Genomic DNA, 20,978 nt, shown 5'->3' with positions numbered 1-20,978 from the left:
AATTTTCCCCGTAGCATAATGTCCACCCACGTCTTGTTTTCTTCCCAGAAAGCAACGTTGCGTCATCTTTATCTTATTAATATGAATATCAAAAGATAATACAAACTAATTGTGTGTCCAGATTGATAATTATTCTTACATGGCTATCGGTAGGCCTGCGTTAGCTGTAGGCTATAGCACCACATAGTCTACTGTGCGTGTTTTAATGGAGCTGGTGTGTTTATGTGATCCAAATGGTAGCGAACCAATTTCTTTGCATTTTGCTCTAATTCAACATAGCCTATTACAGCCCATTTAATAACGTCAGCGTGATGTTTAAAACGAAAAACCAATTTGTATTATCGCCTATACTTATTCTGAACACTTGGACAGGTGTGTGTGGTCTTGGACTGTACTGAATTGGCCTAGTTAACATTCTAAAAACCCATAATTTGATCATTATTAGTATGATTATAGACACTCAGAAATCCCTCGCAGGCTCTATATTTGCCTTGTATCATGTATTTACTTGTATCTCAAAGCAGAAGTTTAAGATACAAGATACAAGTATTTATTTTAGGACATATTTTATAAGTACCTCAACACTGTAGGCTGCTAGTTTTAAATAAGATTACAATCGGCATGTTGGTGCGCACCAAGAGAAAGTCTGATACATTGCTGCTATGTAGCATACTATTATTTACCTGGCAATACATTGTTATTACCATATCACAGTATTAACTAATAATAATATTAATAATAATTGGTACATCAGTCAATAAAAAGACACTATTTTCGTAATAATATTGCACAATTTAATACTGCGATTACACAGAGATGTGAACAACGTCAGGAATTGTGTGGACTTGATGCGGATATGAATGCCTGAGGTAAACATACTGTTGTGTCTATTCCCTTTAAAACAGCACATGTACGTACACAGCCTCTGATTTAAATGAATCGCAATTACATAACGGAATACTGGTTTTAACTGAACACATGCTGACGCCAACACTTTCTGACGGCTTAAATCAGAGTGGTTAAGCACAACACACTATTTTAGTGCATTGGATTTTTGTTTACCACATACATTTGTATATTTTTCCCCCTCATCTGGTGGTTTCACAATGGTTAGCAACAAAGGAAAACGGTTTGGTTTTTGAATGAAGACAAAATACCTTTTCTTGTATATACGTTTTATGTAAGTAATGAAATATTACTATAACATAAATAGGAGAAATGTGACTTTGCAGTCGACATTTAGCAATCAACATACAACCAATGTAGTAAACAAAACATATTGAAATCCACTGCAACATAACCATTAACCGAGCCAAACAAAAAGCTCCAAACACATTTAGGAAATAAATATATATATAAATGGTCAGATTCATAAATGAAATCATATTAAAATATCTTCTTGGAATTAGTAAGTGTACAAAACTGCCGGAAAAACAAAACAAACCAAAAAAAATATCTCAGAACAAATACATGTTTACATATTCGACATATTTACACATCGGAAATAATCCTGGCAACATTTTATTTCAAATATTTTTTTGAAGAAAGTTTTTTCCCGCTGTATCGAATAGCACTGTCTGCAGTATGCAATTGCACTATAGGCTACTGTCCATCAGAATGTACCAGACCCTTGACAAATGACACGCAYCGCACGAGTAGGCTAGTTAATCAGTRTTTCCTTTCTTCTCCATATCCGAAAAAAATAAATATATCTAAAACAGGTCCCTTCATCACTTTTCATTCGAGAATGTTCAGAATTTCTCCGTATATAGTGATTATAATACAATAATAGGAATGGTATAAATTAATGGGATGTAGCACAGGCTACCTTTCAGATCAATATAGAAGGTACAGAATTCGAGTTCTACTTTTTATTATGATATAAAGAATGAGAACAGCGTGACTCTTCGACCTGGGGCACTGAAGTTACCTGAGAAAATCACTTTCATTTCGTATTTAACCAATCTCGTTCTAAATGTGGTTGGAATAGCTTGGCGGTTAGCAATGCAAGTTGCTGACGGCGCCCTGGAGTGATTTTAGGAACCTGTAAACATGAAAACAGTGAGTAAAGACCTACCTCAAAACAAATTCTGAAAACAAAACTAATATATAATTGCAATGATCATGTCAACGAAAGAATAAGTGCTCCATACAAAAGGAAAATAATAATAAAAACAAATACCAAAAACCGACAAGAAACACGTGTTTCATAAAGTATTCATCCATATTGCCCTTTTTAGCGTCTGTTGCTATCTGCAAAGCATACATGTTTTAAGGCTGCCAGACGTCAGCTGTCCTGTTGCATTCGTCAATTTGGAAATGCATCTGACATTTAAGTGTGGGGATTTTTTGTCATCAACGGGTGCCATAATTTCCATCATCTTTTCACAAACTCCTCTGGCCACATGACGTAGTGTCAACAGTAGGAGTAAGGGAGGCGTTGTTGATGAGTTACAGTACATTAATAACACGAGAGAAACAATAAAAACAGTCTTCAGAAGAGACACTGAAGTTAAAATATCCCAAACAAATCAAACATCACAATTAATAGAACAAAGCGAAAGAATAGGCTAATAATTAGAAATAGTGGTTAATCGGTTTTAAGCCTGAAAAGCTAAAAATGTTCATTGTGTGTGTGTCTCCTTTGTTGCTCATTTTCAGGCAACCACCTCGCGCTGTGGTGAGCGCCATCAGTTCAAGACACCACTTGCAACATTTAATCGTTTTCCCTTTGAACAGCCACGAAACATCGAATTTACTTTATCTCCTCCATAGAATTTTGGTAAATAAAGATATTTGTTTCATTTAAAATGTGAACGAAATCAATTCAGTAATAGTGTATGTTTTTCTTTTCAACCATTTTCCAATCTACCTATTTGTTGTTGTAACACAAGCTCCGGTTACTGGGACAACACTCTTCTGTCTGTCCAACTTTGCCATGTCTCTGCTCTCTCTCAGTAAAACAAAATGAAATACTGTTAACTCCATAGTCCTTTCCCTTTTTTTTTCTTGTTTCCCCCGAAATTGTAGGATTGTTCATGAAAACAGTCACTGCACAGGACTCTGTAATGTGTGGTGAAGAGGGGGTGTCTCCGCTTGAGAATATACGTCCTCCATATTCGGATGAGGGACCCCTATCGGCGTCATTCTTTTCTCTTTTTGTCTTCTGTTGCAAAACCAAACACGGACAACCTCTTTTTCRAATTGAAGAGAGCCGGCTAAACTGGTGATTTCATGGGCAGAGGGCTTGGGACATTTTAAGAAATGATTTTCCAGCGCCCCTTTCACCCCAACTTCAATCGAGGTCCTCTTCTTTCGTTTCCTGCCCTGCGCAGCAATCTTGTCCAGATTGGTGGGACTGCCCGTGTTTGAGTCTGTCTCCTCCAGCCACTTGTTTAGCAGTGGCTTAAGTTTGCACATGTTCTTGAAGCTGAGCTGCAGTGCCTCGAACCTGCAGATAGTGGTCTGAGAAAAGACGTTTCCGTACAGGGTACCCAAGGCCAAGCCCACGTCCGCCTGTGTAAAGCCCAGTTTGATCCTTCGCTGCTTGAACTGCTTGGCGAACTGCTCRAGGTCGTCGGAGCTGGGRGCATCRTCGTCTGAGTGGTCCTGGTGGTGGCTGAACGCCTGCTGGGGGGACTCCATCTGGTTGTCATGGCTACCTGTYTCGTCGTGGAGCGGGTCCCGCATGCRGTGGTGCAGAGAGGCGGGCTGGGGARTTAGCATGGCGTTYAGGTTCGTGTATCCCGGRTGCGAGTAYACTAGCGACTGGTGCCCGTTGGAGGCAGGSGACAGCGGGGACAAGTGGTGCGTCGTGGTTGGCGCCCACGACCCATGGTGGCTACTCTGCGTCTGCTGGTGCACCAGGTGAGATCTATGGTGGAAGCCGCTGCTCAGGTCCTCTCGGCTGGCCTGAACGCTGGCTTTGTTGTGCTCCTGTTGCCCGATATGGGTGCCGCTGGTCCAGTCGGTGTTGGAGGTGGGCAGCCACTGGTGGTGCGTCAGGCTCATCGGATGTCCGGTGTTGGTCGCCGCTAGCCCTTGCAAGTACTCGTGGTGCATCATTTTCTGCACCTCTCTGTAGGTCGTCCCCTGGTGCATCCTGTCCGAATCCGGATGCATGAGCGGGTTGGACGGTAAGGAGTTATTCCGCGGAATATACTGAGCTGTTGTAGCCATGGCTCCGACTTCGAAAACTGACGAGTACTTCGGAGGTCTGGAGGCTTTAGAGCTAAAAACGCAACAACCTGCTCTGGGAGGTCTTGGGGAAGAGCTAAGACACGCCTCCTCTTCGCTTGTATTGGCTCCTTACGGATTCAAGCCCACAAGAGGCATAGCCTACGTTGCAGAGCGCATTTTACGCACATAACGAATAGGGCTCTGTTTCACATATACTATATAGAAACATGTTAATTCTATATATTACATTTATATTTTAGGGTATTGGTAACTTCACGGTCTCTGAATATGACCTAGGTTATGTTATCCCTCTCTCGTGAGCTGCTTGTTTGCATGTCGCAGGCGCACAGAWCCCAGTCYCTCGCAATTGGTCGCCCCTTTCTCATGTTTTCATCCATCCTCTCTCTCCAAGCCAGGGCGGAGAGGGTTGGAAAACAGTAGAAAATGATTGTTTCGTTGGGTTCGTTCGGGTTGTTTTGCAAATAACCACGTGGGGGAGTACGGGGATCTTTTTGATGGGGTGACAAAATCCCCCCTCCACCTTGATATCCTTTTAGTCAATGATGACTAACTGCAGCGCTCCCTATTTTTAGCATAATACAAAAATGTGCAGCTTCATGTTACAATTTTCCAAAGCCCTATCCAATGACAAAAGTGTAAGTGCACGTGTGTGTGTGTGTGTGTGTAGGTGTGTTTGTGTGTGTGTGTGTGTGTGTGTGTGTGTGTGTGTGTGTGTGTGTGTGTGTGTGAGCGAGAGAGAGAGAGGGAGAGAGAGAGAGCGAGAGAGAGAAAGAGAATGATAAGCCTTGATGAGGAGATCATACACTCGAAAAAAAAGTTCTGGATAGAACCAAAAAGGGTTCTATGCTTGCTTCATATATGGCACCCTTATTAAGGTTCTATACAGAACCGAAATAGGTTTAATATTGAACACTATATGGAWCCCACAGTGAAGAAGAACRCCTGGTGTTCTGATCAAATAACCATACAAAAGGGTTCTATATAGAACCTTTAGGTGTGCCATATATGAAGCAAGCAATAGAAAGAACCCTTTTTGMTTCCATCCAGAACCTTTTTTTTCTAWGTGGTTAACATTGGAAATGTCATAAACTATTGGGATAAATGATTAAAGGGTAGCCTTTATTATTAAAGAAAACGCATAGAGATGTGTCACACCTCACCATATTCATAGACATATCTACATCACACAGTGCTTATTCACATGCATCTCTTTTTGTGGGTGGTTGTAATTCTGGAACACCACACTATAAGAATACGAATCTACTTAAATAGAAGGGCCTGGATAAGAGCGTCTGCTAAATGACTAAAATGTCTAAACTGTATAAGAGTACTATAAGAGTACCTTCTTAAAAWGTTATGGTTGTCAAATAAAATCATCTCCAAATATCACGTTAAATTTTACCCCCCGTGAAAATGTGGACCTATATGCAAAGCTCATGAAAAGCAGAAGGTATTTTATAGCGTTTCTCTCGAAGCATTTTACTAAACAGCAACTTAGAGTGAAAATCCTGTGTTTCTCCCTCTTGGCTTCTTCCACACTCCTCTCCCGGCTGATCTGATTATTTTTCCCTTCACGTTTTGTCCCAATAGCAAATTACCAATTCTATGAATTGCAAAGCAGCCTCGGAGACGCTGAGGGGTAGAGAGGGGGGAGATGCGAAGATTGAAAGGGATCTTTGCAAACACAATCACGTTCTTAAATGGAAATGCGGGGCTTTAAACAAATCTTACATCTCTCCCGTTCCAGTCGCCTAAAAGTCCGCAATCAGGCGCATGTTCCACTCCTTCTAAAACCGAAGCTTTTTGTAAGCTTTTTCAGGCATCACTCTTTATTTTAATTATTTACCTGAATGCTTTTTTTTTTTTATCTCACGCGCGTGTTTATGTTGTGACTTCTCGTCTCCCACATGACACTGCTCTCTGTTTGTAGGCTACAGTGGGACGCGCTGTACTATTTATTCATTTCAATCCCAGGACTAGAGCACGATTTAACGGTAAGTTTGCTCTCTTTTCTGCTACGTGTGTCCTTACTTCACTCTGGCACGACACGACACTGAAGAATATAGTGCGTGTGTGGATAAGATGCTCTTGGGGTCACCGGTGCTCGTCATCATCTCTTGAAAGGCGTGGTTTTGCCCGTCCAACCTTTATATATTTATTTTTGATTGACTAAGGGGAGACAATTCCCAAGAGTTGGTCAGGTGTAATTTAGAAATCATTATAAGGTTAAGGAGGAACTTCTGGAATTTTTATTTCATAATGTACAAAATATTCAGTGAAATATTTTAGGATGTATTCTAATAGAAGGATGCAATATTAGTTGTTATCAAAATGTCTGTTTTCATTAATACATAATAATAGCAGTGTTATAGGCTACAGCTCAGTGACTGATTAATATAACAAATAAAGCCATTATCCTTGCTACCTTGGATTTGATAATATACCAAATAACAGATAGGCCATATTTACACATCTAACAGGCTTGTAAACACAACCTCTTCAAGACTATTCAATATGCAAATAATGTAAATATCAAAACGCGTTGTGTGTTGCTTTGATYCATTCAGTAACCTAATACAAAAATTCCACTTGAGTAAAATAATTTAGATTAATCTGAATATCACTTGATCTGTCAAGGGCCTTTGCTTGTTCATTTGTAAGATGTTAAGTCAGGGCCGAACATTTTGTAAGGACTTTAAAGATCCCTGAACCCTTGGAGACTACTCTGTCGAGTTGTGACTGTTGGCGGAGAGTCAGTTCCATGCCTCAGTTAATGAAGACGCGTTACCATTCAGTCATTCTCGTCTCCAAGTCTATAAAAAGTCATTTCTGCCGGGGAAGCGGTGCTGCCSGGGCAGCCACAGACATACAGACCAACTCTTGTGCTTTGCCAGCCAGCTCGAGGAGCTGTGGAAAAAAATATCCAGATGCTCACCCCTCTCTTMGTAAAGAATATGGCCTTGTGTGGAACTAGGTGAATTTTTGCTAAGATGCACGAGGTTGCTATGGAAAGAGCGTTGAAAGGGATGACACGCATCTTACTACTGATGAATGATACGCGGTACAGGAAAAGGCAACAACAAAAAAAGAGGTCACGATATGATGAATTCATAAAAAAAGACAGTGGAACACACAATTATGGGGTTTCTGTAGCTGACTAGTGAGTATAAAGCATGGTGATGCGAGTTGAGGAAGCCCGGCTGACCCTGTCCCAAAATAATAGTCTCAATTTTCAACAGTCTGCCTTGTGTCACGTTGAACCCTTTCTAAACATCCTGCCCGACCCCTTTTCTCGCACCGCTCTTTTTTATAGTCCGGTCACGTCCAAGTGCACTAGCCTATGCAGAAATGTTAGTATTCATTGTGGTTGGCTAACTCTATGGTGAAGCAATGGACTTATGCTGTAGCCTATTTAGGCAATGAACATTTTGGAAAAAAAGATAGACAATCTATCTGTATAAAATAGGATGAAAGTGCATGTGTATCTTAGCAGTAGGCTGTAGCATTTCGTTTCTGCACTGTCTACAATATACTCATCATAATTATTTCCAATTGCGCGTGTGTTCTTGAACTACAACAATGTCGTCCTGTGATGTTTTGTCCCCACTGGACTTGTGCCCGCTGATATTAGAAGTATTAAAAAAAAAAAATTGTTCCCTTATAGTATTCCTTGCGCTCCCTGCCAGTCACGTGTTAAAGCCTCAKGTGGGACCTCCTCGACTTGAATACAATTATAACCTGGACGCGCCTCAGTCAACAGCCACCCCATCCACTCACAATTTAGCCTAACCATGTGCCTAGAAAGCAATTCCGAAAGATTAAACAACAAAAAACATCAATGTTCAAATACCTGAAAGGCCTACCCCCACAACATAACAGTCTAACAGTATTTATAATCTAAAATAATATTTGTACAATTATAGTATTCACAACTGGTGCACAATATTCAAGTTAAAAAAAATATGACACAAATGACAATTTCAAACAAGGACATTGAGGGCTAATTCTGTTTTAAAATAAATTAAATAAAGTTGCAGGGATTGTCTTTTTAATAGGCTAATGAAACTATTGAGGATAACAGTCACATATCAATTTGAATGCACTTTCAACAACTGTCACCCAGTACCTAGAATTACAGGCCGAGCCCACTGTAGTTTTGGATCTATTTCTAAAGGTCAAAGTCAAATATGTGTCTTTCCTCTATGCTTGTCTGCCCATGAGCTAAAAAATATAAAAATATCAAAACTCAGAGGTTTAACAAAAGTATGTTATATTCATCCAAACAATTAAGCATTGAAGCTGGTGCTTTCTGAAAGCCATTTCACAACAATACCTTTCTCAAACTCAGATGGAGYATGATGATTTTAAGTTCCTAAAATTAGACCCATTGTATGCTAGACATCTCTCTGCATAGTCCCAGAAAGGAACCCCATTTCCTGCACTGCATTCGATGTTAAACACACCTTCATTCCACTTCCAGAGGGTCATTCAATCGACCGTTGCACCTGCCACCTCTAAATTTGGATTAAAAAAATCAGAAAATACCTATTATTCACAAACTTCCACAATTCAGATAAATGTACTTTCCCCCACTTTCAGTCTTTCTTTTTTGATAGAAATGCGAAATAGGCACTGACTACACGATCACAATAGCCCATTTGCCTAGCGCGTAAATGACCAACGTCCTATGCTTTTCAGGTAACTTTTTTTCCTTTCATTTTTGGCTAATGAACTCGGCGCTTCTGCCAGCATCCCCCTGAGAATGAGAGGGGAACGTTTCTCTTGTGGTAAAAGGTGCGAGATTTCTCCCTATTTCTTATACTAATTAGGCGGGGGTCTGAACACTATATGGGATGAATATTCATGAAAAGGCACCGGCGCGCAATTAGTCGTGGAGAGTTCCTAACTTCAATCGCTGATCAGCACCGCGCGCAACAGAATTGGGTACCGCTCCCCCTACTCGGGATGTGTCTGTGGTGCCCAGCCAACCACTCTTTGAACAGTCTATTTGTGTCCGTTCCTTTCCCATCGTTCATGTTTTAAAGCTGCCAGCACCAAAATATCCCGCTTGCACACTTAGTGCCACTTCCCAAAAAGGGAATGACAAATAAAACACAACAACCTGGCGCCATTATTAGAGTATTTACATTTTTAATAAAGCTATTTTGAGAAATTGTATTTTGCATACTTTGGTGGTCAAAGTTTAGAATATAATTTCTCACTTGATGCCAAAAATGAAATCATTGTTTAATCTCATACTACAACAGTAGTAAAAGATAACAGTAAAATCATACCTTTAAAATGATCAGATGGTCAGAGATAACGGGCATCCTTTCTTTGCACAGGTGCCCATGTCTCTTACCAAACATTAGGATATCAAAGTATTAGAATACTAATATAATATAATGGATTATAGGAACAAGAGAACCCACACCAACACTAATCGATAACACAATTAAAGCCAATATACAATTTACTATATCAGGATCACTTTTCACTTTACCCTCAGAGTTCCAAACCTTCCATCTAACTCCGTGACGGGCTTGAAAGCATCAAGCTTGGGATGCCTAAGCCCCTTCTCAGCTCCTGTCTACCTGTCTGCTGGGGTGTTGGTGCCTGGGATTCAACCATCAGCCCTAACCTGTGTGGCTTCCTGTCCGTCCACAGAGGGACCCAATCCTCTACTTTGAATTCAAGGTGATCCTTATCCTCTCCCCCCTCCTGGACGTGTGTGCCTATGCCTCTTGGTTTGCCTCTCGCTTCCATAAAGATGTGTTTATGTATGTATGTATGTGCGGGGGGGGAACACAGGGAGGTTTTGGAAGGTTGGTCGAGATAAGCAGTGGAATTTGTGGCTGTGTGAATATGGATGGGGTCCCTGCTCTCTTAGAGACTGACTGATAGAGAGGTAAACAGCTTGTGGGCTGGAGGGGTGAGATGCATGCACCTGAATACATTTAGGCAGCATCACCATCTCTTCTTCTTCTCCCTCTCTCTCTCACTGTCTCCCTCTCTCTTTCCTCTGCTCTCTCTCCACCTGCAAAGGTCTATCGAATTATAGTTATTTCATGAAATATGGTTGTGTTGTGCTTTGGATTGGAAAGGGGGTTCCATTGTTATCAATATGCTGAGTACAGTAGTGTTTTGTTATTCTTTCGACTAGTTCTGCTCAGCTTTATGTGCTGATGTTGCTTAATCATACGCTGTGGTGTTAAAAGAAAGGCCTAGTTGGTTAGATCCCAAAGACACTGTTGGTCACTTATTTTTGTTTCGCTCAGATCAGCATCATTCTACACCGTTCTTAGTGTCCTACCATCACCATCATCACCGTCGTCGTCATCGTCGTTGGCCTCATCATCGTCGTCTTCTTCTTCGTGTTACTTCCTGATTCATCTCTTTTCCTCCTTTCCTGCCCTCCCTTTCCCCCATTTTCTCCTCTATCTCTCGTCCCCTTTGTTGAAATGATTCTGAGAGATATTAATATGATGAGCCGGTTTTGACCTCTCCTCTCCTCTCCTCTCCTCTCCTCTCCTCTCCTCTCCTCTCCTCTCCTTCCTTCTCTTCTCTCCTCTTCTCTCCTGACAGGGGCCTGAAGACAACACAGCCTCACGCAGGCTCAGCAACACGCAGGTTATGACCCCAACAGGACATACCACGCCACCCGGCCGGGCTGAGTTGTTGCGCACTACATGTGCGTGTGTGTGTAAGCCACAGGAGGTTGGTGGCACCTTAATTGGGGAGGATGGGCTCGTGATAAGAGCTGGAGCAGAATCATGGTTTCCATGTGTTTGATGCCATTCCATTCGCTSWGTTCCAGCCATTATTATGAGTTGTTCTCCGCTGGTGTAAGCATGTTGCCCTCTGCCGAATGTCCATCCGCCCTGCGTCTCCCCCTCAGCCCACCCATCCTTCCTCTCTACCTATCCCCCTTTCATCCTCTGTCTCTTTTCTTCATACTAGACCGGAATATGAACGAGCAAAGTTGGCCTCGCGGAGAGAGAGAGCGTCCACGTTAACTGAAGTAAAAGAATAGATAGATTCACTTCTGCAGGTTGAATGTTGTACTTTATGACAAATTACATCAATTAAAGGGATCGTTTGCTGTGTTGTTTACTCCAACCTGGAAAACTATCCCTTTAAATATTTACATACTGTAGATTTTAATAAGAGGACACATGGATTTTCTTGAGTACACAATTTAAYATATGTTTTTCTATAATAGGAGGATTGTGTCTCTGTTGAAATTGAGAGGATATTTGGTTTGGGTACCCCGCAAAAAAATGAATTTGAAAAACCTCTCAGTTTAGAAGAGGTTAGTAACAGGGGAGGAAAACGTTTTGAAAAAACAAAAGCTSTAAAAGTCATGTGAATCAATGAGATGTGACTGAACTATTTTCCATTTGACTATTGCATAGTTCTTTGTTGGTAACATCAATTGATACTATTCACAATGAAAGACAACAAGTTGAATGTGAAGATAGTGTACACACCTACTTCAATATCAGGCAGGGATACTAGATATTGCATACATGAGTTAACCTGCGGTTAATTTTCTATTGGTTTATTAGTTATTCTCTTTCTATAATCCCGTAATCAGATTGATCCTCGTGTACCATTACAGAGGGATATTATTTAAGCTGGATGTCTTTGCCCTACAGTCCTTTGAGTGTCGTGTCAATAAAGGTTCAAGTAGTGGATTTAAAATGTTCAGACAGATAGGCTTACTATCTTGATCACATTTTGTTTTTCATTTACCTTTAAGAAATACTATGCTTATTAAAAACATGCATCAATAAAAGCCGGGAGAACGAACCTACAACATGCAGTATATCAAACCCATTAAGAAAGTTAAGGCAGACTTCTTACAATACGTCATTCCCAGCAGCTGAGAGACACACAGAGAGAGAGAGTGAGAAAGAGAGTGAGAGAGAGCGAGTGAAAGAGAGTGAGAGAGAGAGAGATAGAAAGAAAAATAGAGACCCAGACTTTTCTCTGGGGTGTAGAGTGATCAGTCCTGCCCCTCTGGTTACTCCCCTGGTTGTGTTCTGGCACAATAACAGACAACTCCAGCCTTACACACAAACGCACGCACGCACACACACACACACACARATTACTGCGCACTCACCAGATAACTTAGCTGCCTTCAGAGGCCCACTGGAAAGTTATTAATGAGCTGTTTAATTTTAATTAGATAGTAATTCATGTTAATGCTTGCTTAATGGAGCCAAATAATTCCCCTCGGTCACTTGGGGTCTTTATGCTTCGTTTACCGGCCCCTGCAGTTATTCTCCCTTTTGCCTTTATATTAGATTTCAAGTCTTTCTAGAGAATGGGATTATACAATGAATATGGGAAACATATGGAGCAACTGAAGCGTGTGTGTGTGTGTGTGTATGTGTGTGTGTGTGTGTATGTGTGTGAGCACATTCATTTGTGTAAGTGTGTGTGTGCCTACTTGCGTGTTGGTATGTGTGTGCATATTCATTTCTGTGTATGTGCGTGCATCCATTTGTGTGTGGGAGCTAGCAGGTGGCTCTCACTTCTAAATGCACCACCCACTAAATGAATTAAGTCCAGAAAAACAAAAAAGGTCAAGCTGAGTATTGAGGGCACGCTGGGGTCGAAACCTTAGGTGGAAGTGCAGCCGCCAGTACATCTCCATACGCCGACAAACTAGTACAGGGGTCGCGACCTGAGCATGAGGGTATGGTAAAATGAGCAAACCTCTAGTCGTGTGCTCAGGCTGTTGTAGTTGTTGTGTTTTAAACACACCTAGAGGGTTAAAACAATGTTAAATATAGGAGTGAGTGTAGGAGTAACCAAACGTTCGTGCCCTTACCAAACAAGGGGTCATGGCTAAGGCACTGACCAGCCAGCCTGTCTCTCTGCTGTCTGGCCTGTGTGCGTGCCGGGTCTGCGCCGGGGCCGCATCAAGGCACTAAGCCAGCCGGCTGAATTGAGTTAGTGGCTACAGACGGCTTTTAATTGTTGATTGACCAGTCTGAGTGCTGCCTGTGCCGGGGTCACTTATGATAGCACAGGGGGAGGTCCCTAGGCCCCAGCTGCAATTTCAGCCCCACACGACCCAGAGAGAGGGAGGAGAGCGGAACAAGATGGAGGGACTGACGGAAGGGAGGAGGGAGGAAGGAAGGAGGAGAGGAGAGTTGAAGAGAGAAGGTTAGAGAGGATATGGGATGTTTCTGTTCTTGTTTGTTTGATCGAGAAATTGATTAATTAAGGGGTTATTACACAAAGATAATACACATGGGCTGATGGGTCCCACATAGAAGCACATCAGTTATTGAAGCTCACATCCAAGCTCAAGTATGTTGAGCCTACCCCCGTACAACAAATCCATATTCTTTGATCTGTTTGAGAATTACAAATTTGACTTTGTATTCGTTCCATTTTTTCCCAGCTCATTCTCTACTTCTCCTTCATCCTCTCCCTCTTCGCCTCCCTCTCCTCTTCTCCTTCTCTTCTCCTCCCTCTCCTCTCCTCCCTGCCTTTCATTTGGCACAGGGGCACCAAAGCCCACTCTTGCTGTTTAAGCGGGGGTGCGCTCCCTCGCCCCTTTCGCCCCTCTCCCTCACAGCAGGTGCGTGTCCTTCCCTAACATTTGTTATCTCTAATCCTGCAGGTTCCGAGCACAAAAAGAGCGTAGTAAAGTCTCTCACCACCCTAATCCCTCCATCCCTCAACTCCTTTTTTGATGGRGTTTTTTCTCTCTCCATTTTTGGGGGGAAGGGAGGGAGAGACACTTCACTCTGATTACCACACAGTTTTATCTATCTGGGAGCCCTTGGAAATTCAGAATCGTGGGGGCTTCGTCTGTTTAGCTCCCCGGTCCCGACTTTCCCTTTTTGCCCCCTCTTCCCATATCACTTACAGTCATTTTCTGGCAATTAAAAGGGAGCACTGCTGCAGGTTTTTGGCCTGCAGTGCCCGCTACATCATTGATGAATAATTCCTCAGCCTGCAAACTGGAAAGCAAGCCGTTCTTTCATGTGGGGCTTTGTTGATTTACCATTAAAACTTGCTCTGCGGTGGGCTTTGCTGTGGAGGGCTGCTCTGTGGTTTGGTTTGTGATGGAGGGGGAGAAATTAAATATGAAGTGTACATATGCTTCATGTCAGTTTTCTAAAGTCTAAATTTGGTAGCGTGTTGACTCATTTTATATTTCTGCGCATCTGGAAGGTTTGAATGAATATATACTGGTCATTCTTTTCTCYGACACATTGTGCTCAGACTTTATAGTATTACTTCATCTTAATTCATTCATTGATTCATATAGCTATTACTGCTTTATTATCGTGGTTGCTTATGAGTGATTTGACATCACACACAGAGACGGATCTATCACGTAATCACACGCACACAAACACGCATGTAAGCACACACGCACTGCCCCCCCACCCCCACACCGTCTCTCTCTTCTCTCTCTCTCTTCTCTCTCTCTCCTCCTCTCTCTCTCTCTCTCTCTCTCTCCTCTCCTCTCTCGCTTCTCTACTCTCTGTTCTCTCTCTCTCTCTCTCTCTATACTATATCACGCAGGCTACTTTCGACTGACAGTAACACACACACACACACACACACAACACACGCACACACGGACAGGCACCCAACTACACACACCACCCCACAGGACAGCACAACAAACACACACACACACACACACACATCACACCAGTTCTCTGTACAAGCTTAATGCCTTGTGGGAATTAAATTCCATCCGATTCCAAAATCCGTGTATTTTCGCTAACCCCTAACCCTAACCTAACTCCTATCCTAACCTACTCTTACCCTAACCCTAACCCTAACTTAACTCTATAACCCTAACCCTGAACCTAACCCAAACCTCAAATTAGACTTCCAACCCTACACCAACCTAGCTCCTAACCCTAATCCCTACACTACCCTAGCTCCTAACCTTATATATGTAACTTTAAACTTCGGTAACCACTAACACTATTCAGCCAAGACAGCTTAATCCCTTGAAACTCCCGTCCTGAAATAGCTCATTTCGTTTGTGGGACTTAACAACTAAATATGTCCCCAGAGTGGTCATTTTACCTTTGGAGGTGGTGTGACTACTCTGTATTCGGATCTCTGGTCCCCAATCCATAATTTAGTGTTATTGACACCCGCACACAACACACACACCATCAACCACACACATCACACACACACACCACCACAACAGCAACACACTACACCGTACCACACCACACCGACACACACACACACACGACACACACACACGCACACACCACACACGCTGGTGTTGGACAGATATGGTGAATTTAACGATGGTCTATGTTGCCATTCCCATCCCCACTTATCTCATCCCTCTCCCGTCCCGGAGCAGCCGCTCTGTATAACTGCTCCAGCCCTGTAATATTGGTGGACTGCTCCAGCCCTGGGTAACTGGATGGCAGCCGCCTCTGTTAACTTGCTCCAGCCTGCGTGGGTAATGGAGGCAGCTTGCTCTGTTATTCAGGCCTGAGGTAATGGTGGCACCGCTCTGTTATAACTGCTGCAGCCCTGGGGTAATGCGATGGCGCTGCTCTGTTAAGCTGCCAGGGCCTTGGTAATGGATGGCAGCTGCTCTGTTAACTGCTCCAGCCCTGGGTCGGGAATGGATGGCAGCTGCTCGTGATAACTGCCAGCCCTGCTTGTAAGGATGGCAGCCGCTCTGTTACTGCTCGCCCTTGTATATGGATGGCAGCCAACTGCTCCAGCCGCTGTGAGTATTTGGTAGAGCAGCCTCTTGTTAACTTGCTCCAGTCCCTGGGAAAGATGGTAGGCAGACCGCTCCTGTTAACTGCTCAGCCCCCTGAGGAATCGGTAGGCAGCCGCTCTGTTAACTGCTGCCAGCCCTATATATGGGATGGCGCAGCTCCGCTCTGTTAACTGCTCCAGGCCTGGTAATGGTAGGCAGAGCCGCTCTGATAATCTGCGTCCAGCCCTGGGTAAGGAGGGCAAACCGCTCGTTAACTGCCTCCAGCCCTGGTATCAATGTAGGCAGCCGCTCTGTTAACTGCCCAGCTGGGTATGGATGGCAGCCGCTCCTGTTAACTGTCCACCCTGGGTAAATGGATGCAAGCGCTTCTGTTAACTGTCCAGCCCTGGGTAATGGTGCTAGCGCTCTGTTAAGCTTCTCACCCTGGGTAATGTAGCACGCCGCTCTGTTAAACTGCTCAGCCCTGGGTAATGGATGGCAGCCGCTCTGTTAACTAGCTCCAGCCCTGGTAATGGATGGCAGCCGCTCTTTTAACTTCTCAGGCTGGGTAATGTGATGGCAGCCGCTCTGTTAACTTGCTCCAGCCCTGGGTAATGGTAGCAGCGCTCCTCCAGAACCACCGGGAGGGAGGGAGGAGGGAAAGGCTGACCAGCTAGGTGGGAAGCAAGCTCCCCTGCCGCCAATGTCCTTTTATACCCATCATCTCTTACAGCTGATATACGTAAGTCCATACACAGAGTACACACACAGCACACAAATATCCCCCCTCATACCTCACAGGACACACACTGCAGACATAATGGTCATAATGGTGGACGAAGGGCATTCCTCTCTCTCTCTCTCTCATCTCTCCTCTCTCTCTCTCTCTCCTCTCTTCTCTCTCTCCTCTCCTCTCCTCGTCCTCTCTCGTCTCCTCTTCTCCTCTCTGTGTTGATGAGTAGTGCACTGATCAGCTGAGACATCCACACACACACACACACGCACACACACACACACACACACACCACACACACACACACACACACCACACACACACACACACACACCACCACACACACACACACCCACAACACACACACACACACACCACACACACACACACCACATCCACACACACATCATGCTGTGTGTGATGGTGTCCATGTGTGCTACTAAACACTCACAGAAAAATGCATCGAAGGCTCTTCAACTATGCTGTAGCAGTTTCAATATATAGCCTAATGCTGCTCATTGAATTCCATTAATGAACTACTCATTTGAATTGACAAGTGGTTTACAGTAATTCATGTATTGTAATGATTATTTAAATCCGTGTAATGACTACTGCAAAGCATCCAAATAAGAAATATTAAATATAATCTATTTTAACCGTCACACTATAATTTTAATTAGTTACATTCTTTATTTATCAAAATGTTCAAAGGGATGTTCAAACCAAAGATGCTTTTTCATATACTGTTCTCTTCTCCTCCTCTCTCTCTCTCATCTCTCTTCTTCTCCTTCTCTCTCTCTCTCTCTTTCTCTCTCTCTTCTCTCTTCTCTTCTCCTCTCTATCTCTCTCCTCTCGTCTCTCTTCTCTTCTCTCTCTCTCTCTCTCTCTCCAACTCACACGCACACGCACACACACCACACACACACCACACACACACTCACCACACACACACACACACCCACCACACAAACAACACACACCACACGACACAACACACACACACACACCACACCACACACACACCACACATTACAAGAAGTCTGGTGTGTTTTATCCAGCTGCTAAGAGCGGAGGACAGAGGGAAGACGGAGGGAGGGATGGCGGTAGGGGGTCGGAAGGTACAATCTAAATCTCGAGAATCCTAACGGCGCGCCCATCTCAGAGACCCGAGGTGCCCGTGTTTGAGTGAACAGCTCTCCTTCAGTGATCGCTGTGGACGGGGAGGGATTAAGCTGTCTCCCCTGAAGGCCATTGTGCCAGCGTCTCCCGCTGCTTCTGCACCCCTCCACAGCTTTCTCTCGTGGGACGAGCTGTGGGACAGGAAAGGAGGAGTGTGGGTGTGTTTTGGGGTGGAGGGTGGTGGAGAGTGGGGGTCAGGTGGAACTGACCCCTTCTTTTATTTCATGTTTTTTTACACCATATTTGTGTGTGGTGTGTGTTTTTGTGGTTTGTTTGGCATGGTGTGTGTGCGTGTGTGTCATTTCATGTGTGTCTGGACATTATGGATAATATTTATTGCATAGGAACTCACACAGAAGAAGAGAAATAACCTCACACTCAAAAAGTTGTTTCTGCCTGTCTCATCATCTTTGTTTCATATAAGGACAATTTTATGTAATCTAAGGTGAAACATAATGTGTGATATACCATATAGACTTGCAGTTTTACATGCACCTGGAAAGAAATGCCAGGGGTGGAGGCCTGGAGGAGACTTATCTGTTGCATACTCTTTCAGGAAGAAACGTATAAATATTATCAGATTTGTGATCATGGCTGCTGTATGGTGGTCATCACACATGTTCGACTCGGTCACCGCCACACGTCACACACACACACACACACAAACAACACACACACACACACACACACAACACACACACACACACACACACCACACACACCACACACACACACCACCACACACACACACACACACACACACACACACAACACTGCACCGACACACTGTCCCGCCCCCCCCCCCCCCCACAGTGATATTTAAACTAACCCAGGTGTGCTCTCTAGTGAGATGCCTCCAGCCCCACACACACCCAGGTAAGGCCTATGAGGCCCACAGGCACTCGATCACATACCTCTGCTCTCTCTCATCCTCCAAACTCTCTAACTTCATCAGCTTGTGATTAATAGTACTCATTTGACTGTTTTGAGTTCTTCTTCAAACAGAGCAAAATCTTATACAAATGGCGCTTCACTGCTTTGAACTGGATCCATGTTCCCACAGCTACTTTCTGTCACATTTTCCCCACATCCCACGATTCACCGTTTTGATGATTCATCAGCGTTTTGATCATATTTATTTTGTGATATTGAACCAAAAAACATGACATAAGGTGTACAGGTTCTTTGTTGTTTTCAAGTTGAATAAAGAAAACATGATTGGTCTCCAATATTGACTAAATGTATCCAGTCAGTTAGCGGGTTTGAGCAAGGCTAATCTTCATCACACAGCGAGGAGTTATTTGAGATGCAAGTTGATTTGGAGATTCCATACTTTCTGACTGCAATTCAGGGCTTGATTCAATCGGATACGTATTAGCCGACATCCGCATAGCGGTTGTTTTGTCGGAGGTGGAACTGTGTCAGAGCTGTCAAATCCACATGCGGCTCCCGGCATTATACCTAAAGCGAACGTTGCCATTGGCTGCACGGAGTCACATTAAGAGAAATCCCATGCAGCCTTGTTAACGTGTTCGGACACTGGAATGTGAGATGTAATCTACACCTAGATTAGGCTGATAGAAATCCTCATTATTTTGTTGAATGATTTTCTATTTGAGCGTCTTTATTTCTATATAGCCTACACTTCTCGTTCTGAACTTCTAACGCCAGTGGGACGGGTGTGGCTTCGAGACAATGATTACAAGAGCAGCTGCTCACCGATTTGACACCTCCAACACAGTTACACCTTAGACACTGCCAAAACATCAGCTATGTGGGTGTCGGTTATCAGTGGTTAATGCTTGATCTGATTGAATCTCGGCCTAAGTCAGTCTCAAACACTCTTAGTGTGTGGTGTGTGTGGCCTTTGTGACCCCTGTGTTTGTGCATAAGGTTTCCCTTGCCTCCCAGCAGGGTGATGGTTGCAGGGGTGCTGGGAGGGCCCCCTCCGGGCTGTGTGGCCCCCGGCATGGAGCAGGGAGGGTGGCATGGCAGGCTGGGCCGGCATAGCTGCAGTGTGGCAAGGAACAGAATCTCTGCCGTGGTAGCAGGATGCCAGGGGCCTCATAGGGTCTTGCTGAGAACCTCCAAGGCAATTATACAACAGCAGTCGTCTGCTACATAGAAATAGAATCTTTAGAATGGTCATGTCCGCCATATTGAGGGTACCCATGATACAGGCATATTCTAGTCATTCTAATTCTATGGTCTGCTAGCCCTGCACAGCCAGGGAATGCAGAAGCCTCGTGGAAATTTTGACTTAAACAATGTTTATCATCCAGAGCAGAGTTTATATCGGTGCCAAACCATGTTTGGTGGTGAAGATCAACAGATATTACATTCAAGCATATACAGTACACAAATGTATATGTTCACAGAGATACACACACGCACGCACGCACGCACGCTCGCACGCACACACAATACACACGTAGGCCCAGACGTATTGCCTTTGTAATTCTTCAACATGAGAGTAAGTCCTTGGGAGAAGAGCCTTGGACTGTAATGTGTGTGCGTGAGGGGTGCACTGTTGCCCCCCTCCTCTCCCTCCCTGTCCCCATCACCCAAACGGAGAGGAGTGGAGGAGTGGAGAGCTCTCTCTCGCTCTCGTCTTCTCTCAGTCTGATGAAAGAAGCTCTGTGATCGCTTCGACAACAAAGGGCCAGGCCGTCCATGTTTGGAGGAGCTTCCCCTCTCTTCTCTCCTTCCTCCTCCTCCGTCTCCTCTTCCTACTCCCCTATGATCTCTCTCCCTCTCTTCTCCCTCTCTTCTCCCGCCTCCCCCTCTCCTCTCTCTACTCCGTCTCTATCTCTCCCTGCCTGATGCCACTCACTYGCAGCGCGGCGGCTCCCATTCTCCGTGAGGGCCCCACGATACAATCAGGGGACGGAATTAAAAATCAGAAAGTGTCCTTGTCGGGAGGCACCCGGGATGGCACACTTTGATGTCTCCACGGAAATTTGAAATTCATATGTTGTCACACTTCATTTTACTCCTCTCCTCCCGCTAGTTCTTTCTCTTGCCGCGTTCTTTCACTGCCGTCATGTACTATTCAGTCTGAACCGGGAGGAGGAAGGCATTGTAAAAGTGTTCGAAGTTCCAACCACTTCTCTTTCTTTTATATTTCATGTTTTTACATGA

The 20,978-nt window shown here is 44.0% G+C and overlaps 1 protein-coding gene and 1 long non-coding RNA gene across 2 annotated transcripts; one reads left to right on the top strand and one right to left on the bottom strand.

The window, feature by feature from the left end:
- Positions 1–771: 771 nt before the first annotated feature.
- Positions 772–4,238, bottom strand: LOC111959036 (POU domain, class 3, transcription factor 1-like). The gene has a single exon (XM_023980450.2). The coding sequence runs from the start codon at positions 4,177–4,179 to the stop codon at positions 3,049–3,051; it is 1,131 nt and encodes a 376-aa protein (XP_023836218.1). The 5' UTR covers positions 4,180–4,238; the 3' UTR covers positions 772–3,048.
- A 1,066-nt stretch (positions 4,239–5,304) lies between these two features.
- Positions 5,305–12,012, top strand: LOC111958736 (uncharacterized). The gene is made up of 3 exons (XR_002876568.2): positions 5,305–6,194; positions 9,710–9,897; positions 10,786–12,012. It is a non-coding gene; the product is annotated as an uncharacterized lncRNA (long non-coding RNA).
- The last annotated feature ends 8,966 nt before the right edge of the window (positions 12,013–20,978 follow it).

This window comes from Salvelinus sp. IW2-2015, linkage group LG35, assembly GCF_002910315.2.
Source record: "Salvelinus sp. IW2-2015 linkage group LG35, ASM291031v2, whole genome shotgun sequence".
In the NCBI taxonomy this organism is placed as follows: domain Eukaryota; kingdom Metazoa; phylum Chordata; class Actinopteri; order Salmoniformes; family Salmonidae; genus Salvelinus; species Salvelinus sp. IW2-2015.
This window is presented reverse-complemented; position numbering and strand designations above follow the sequence as displayed.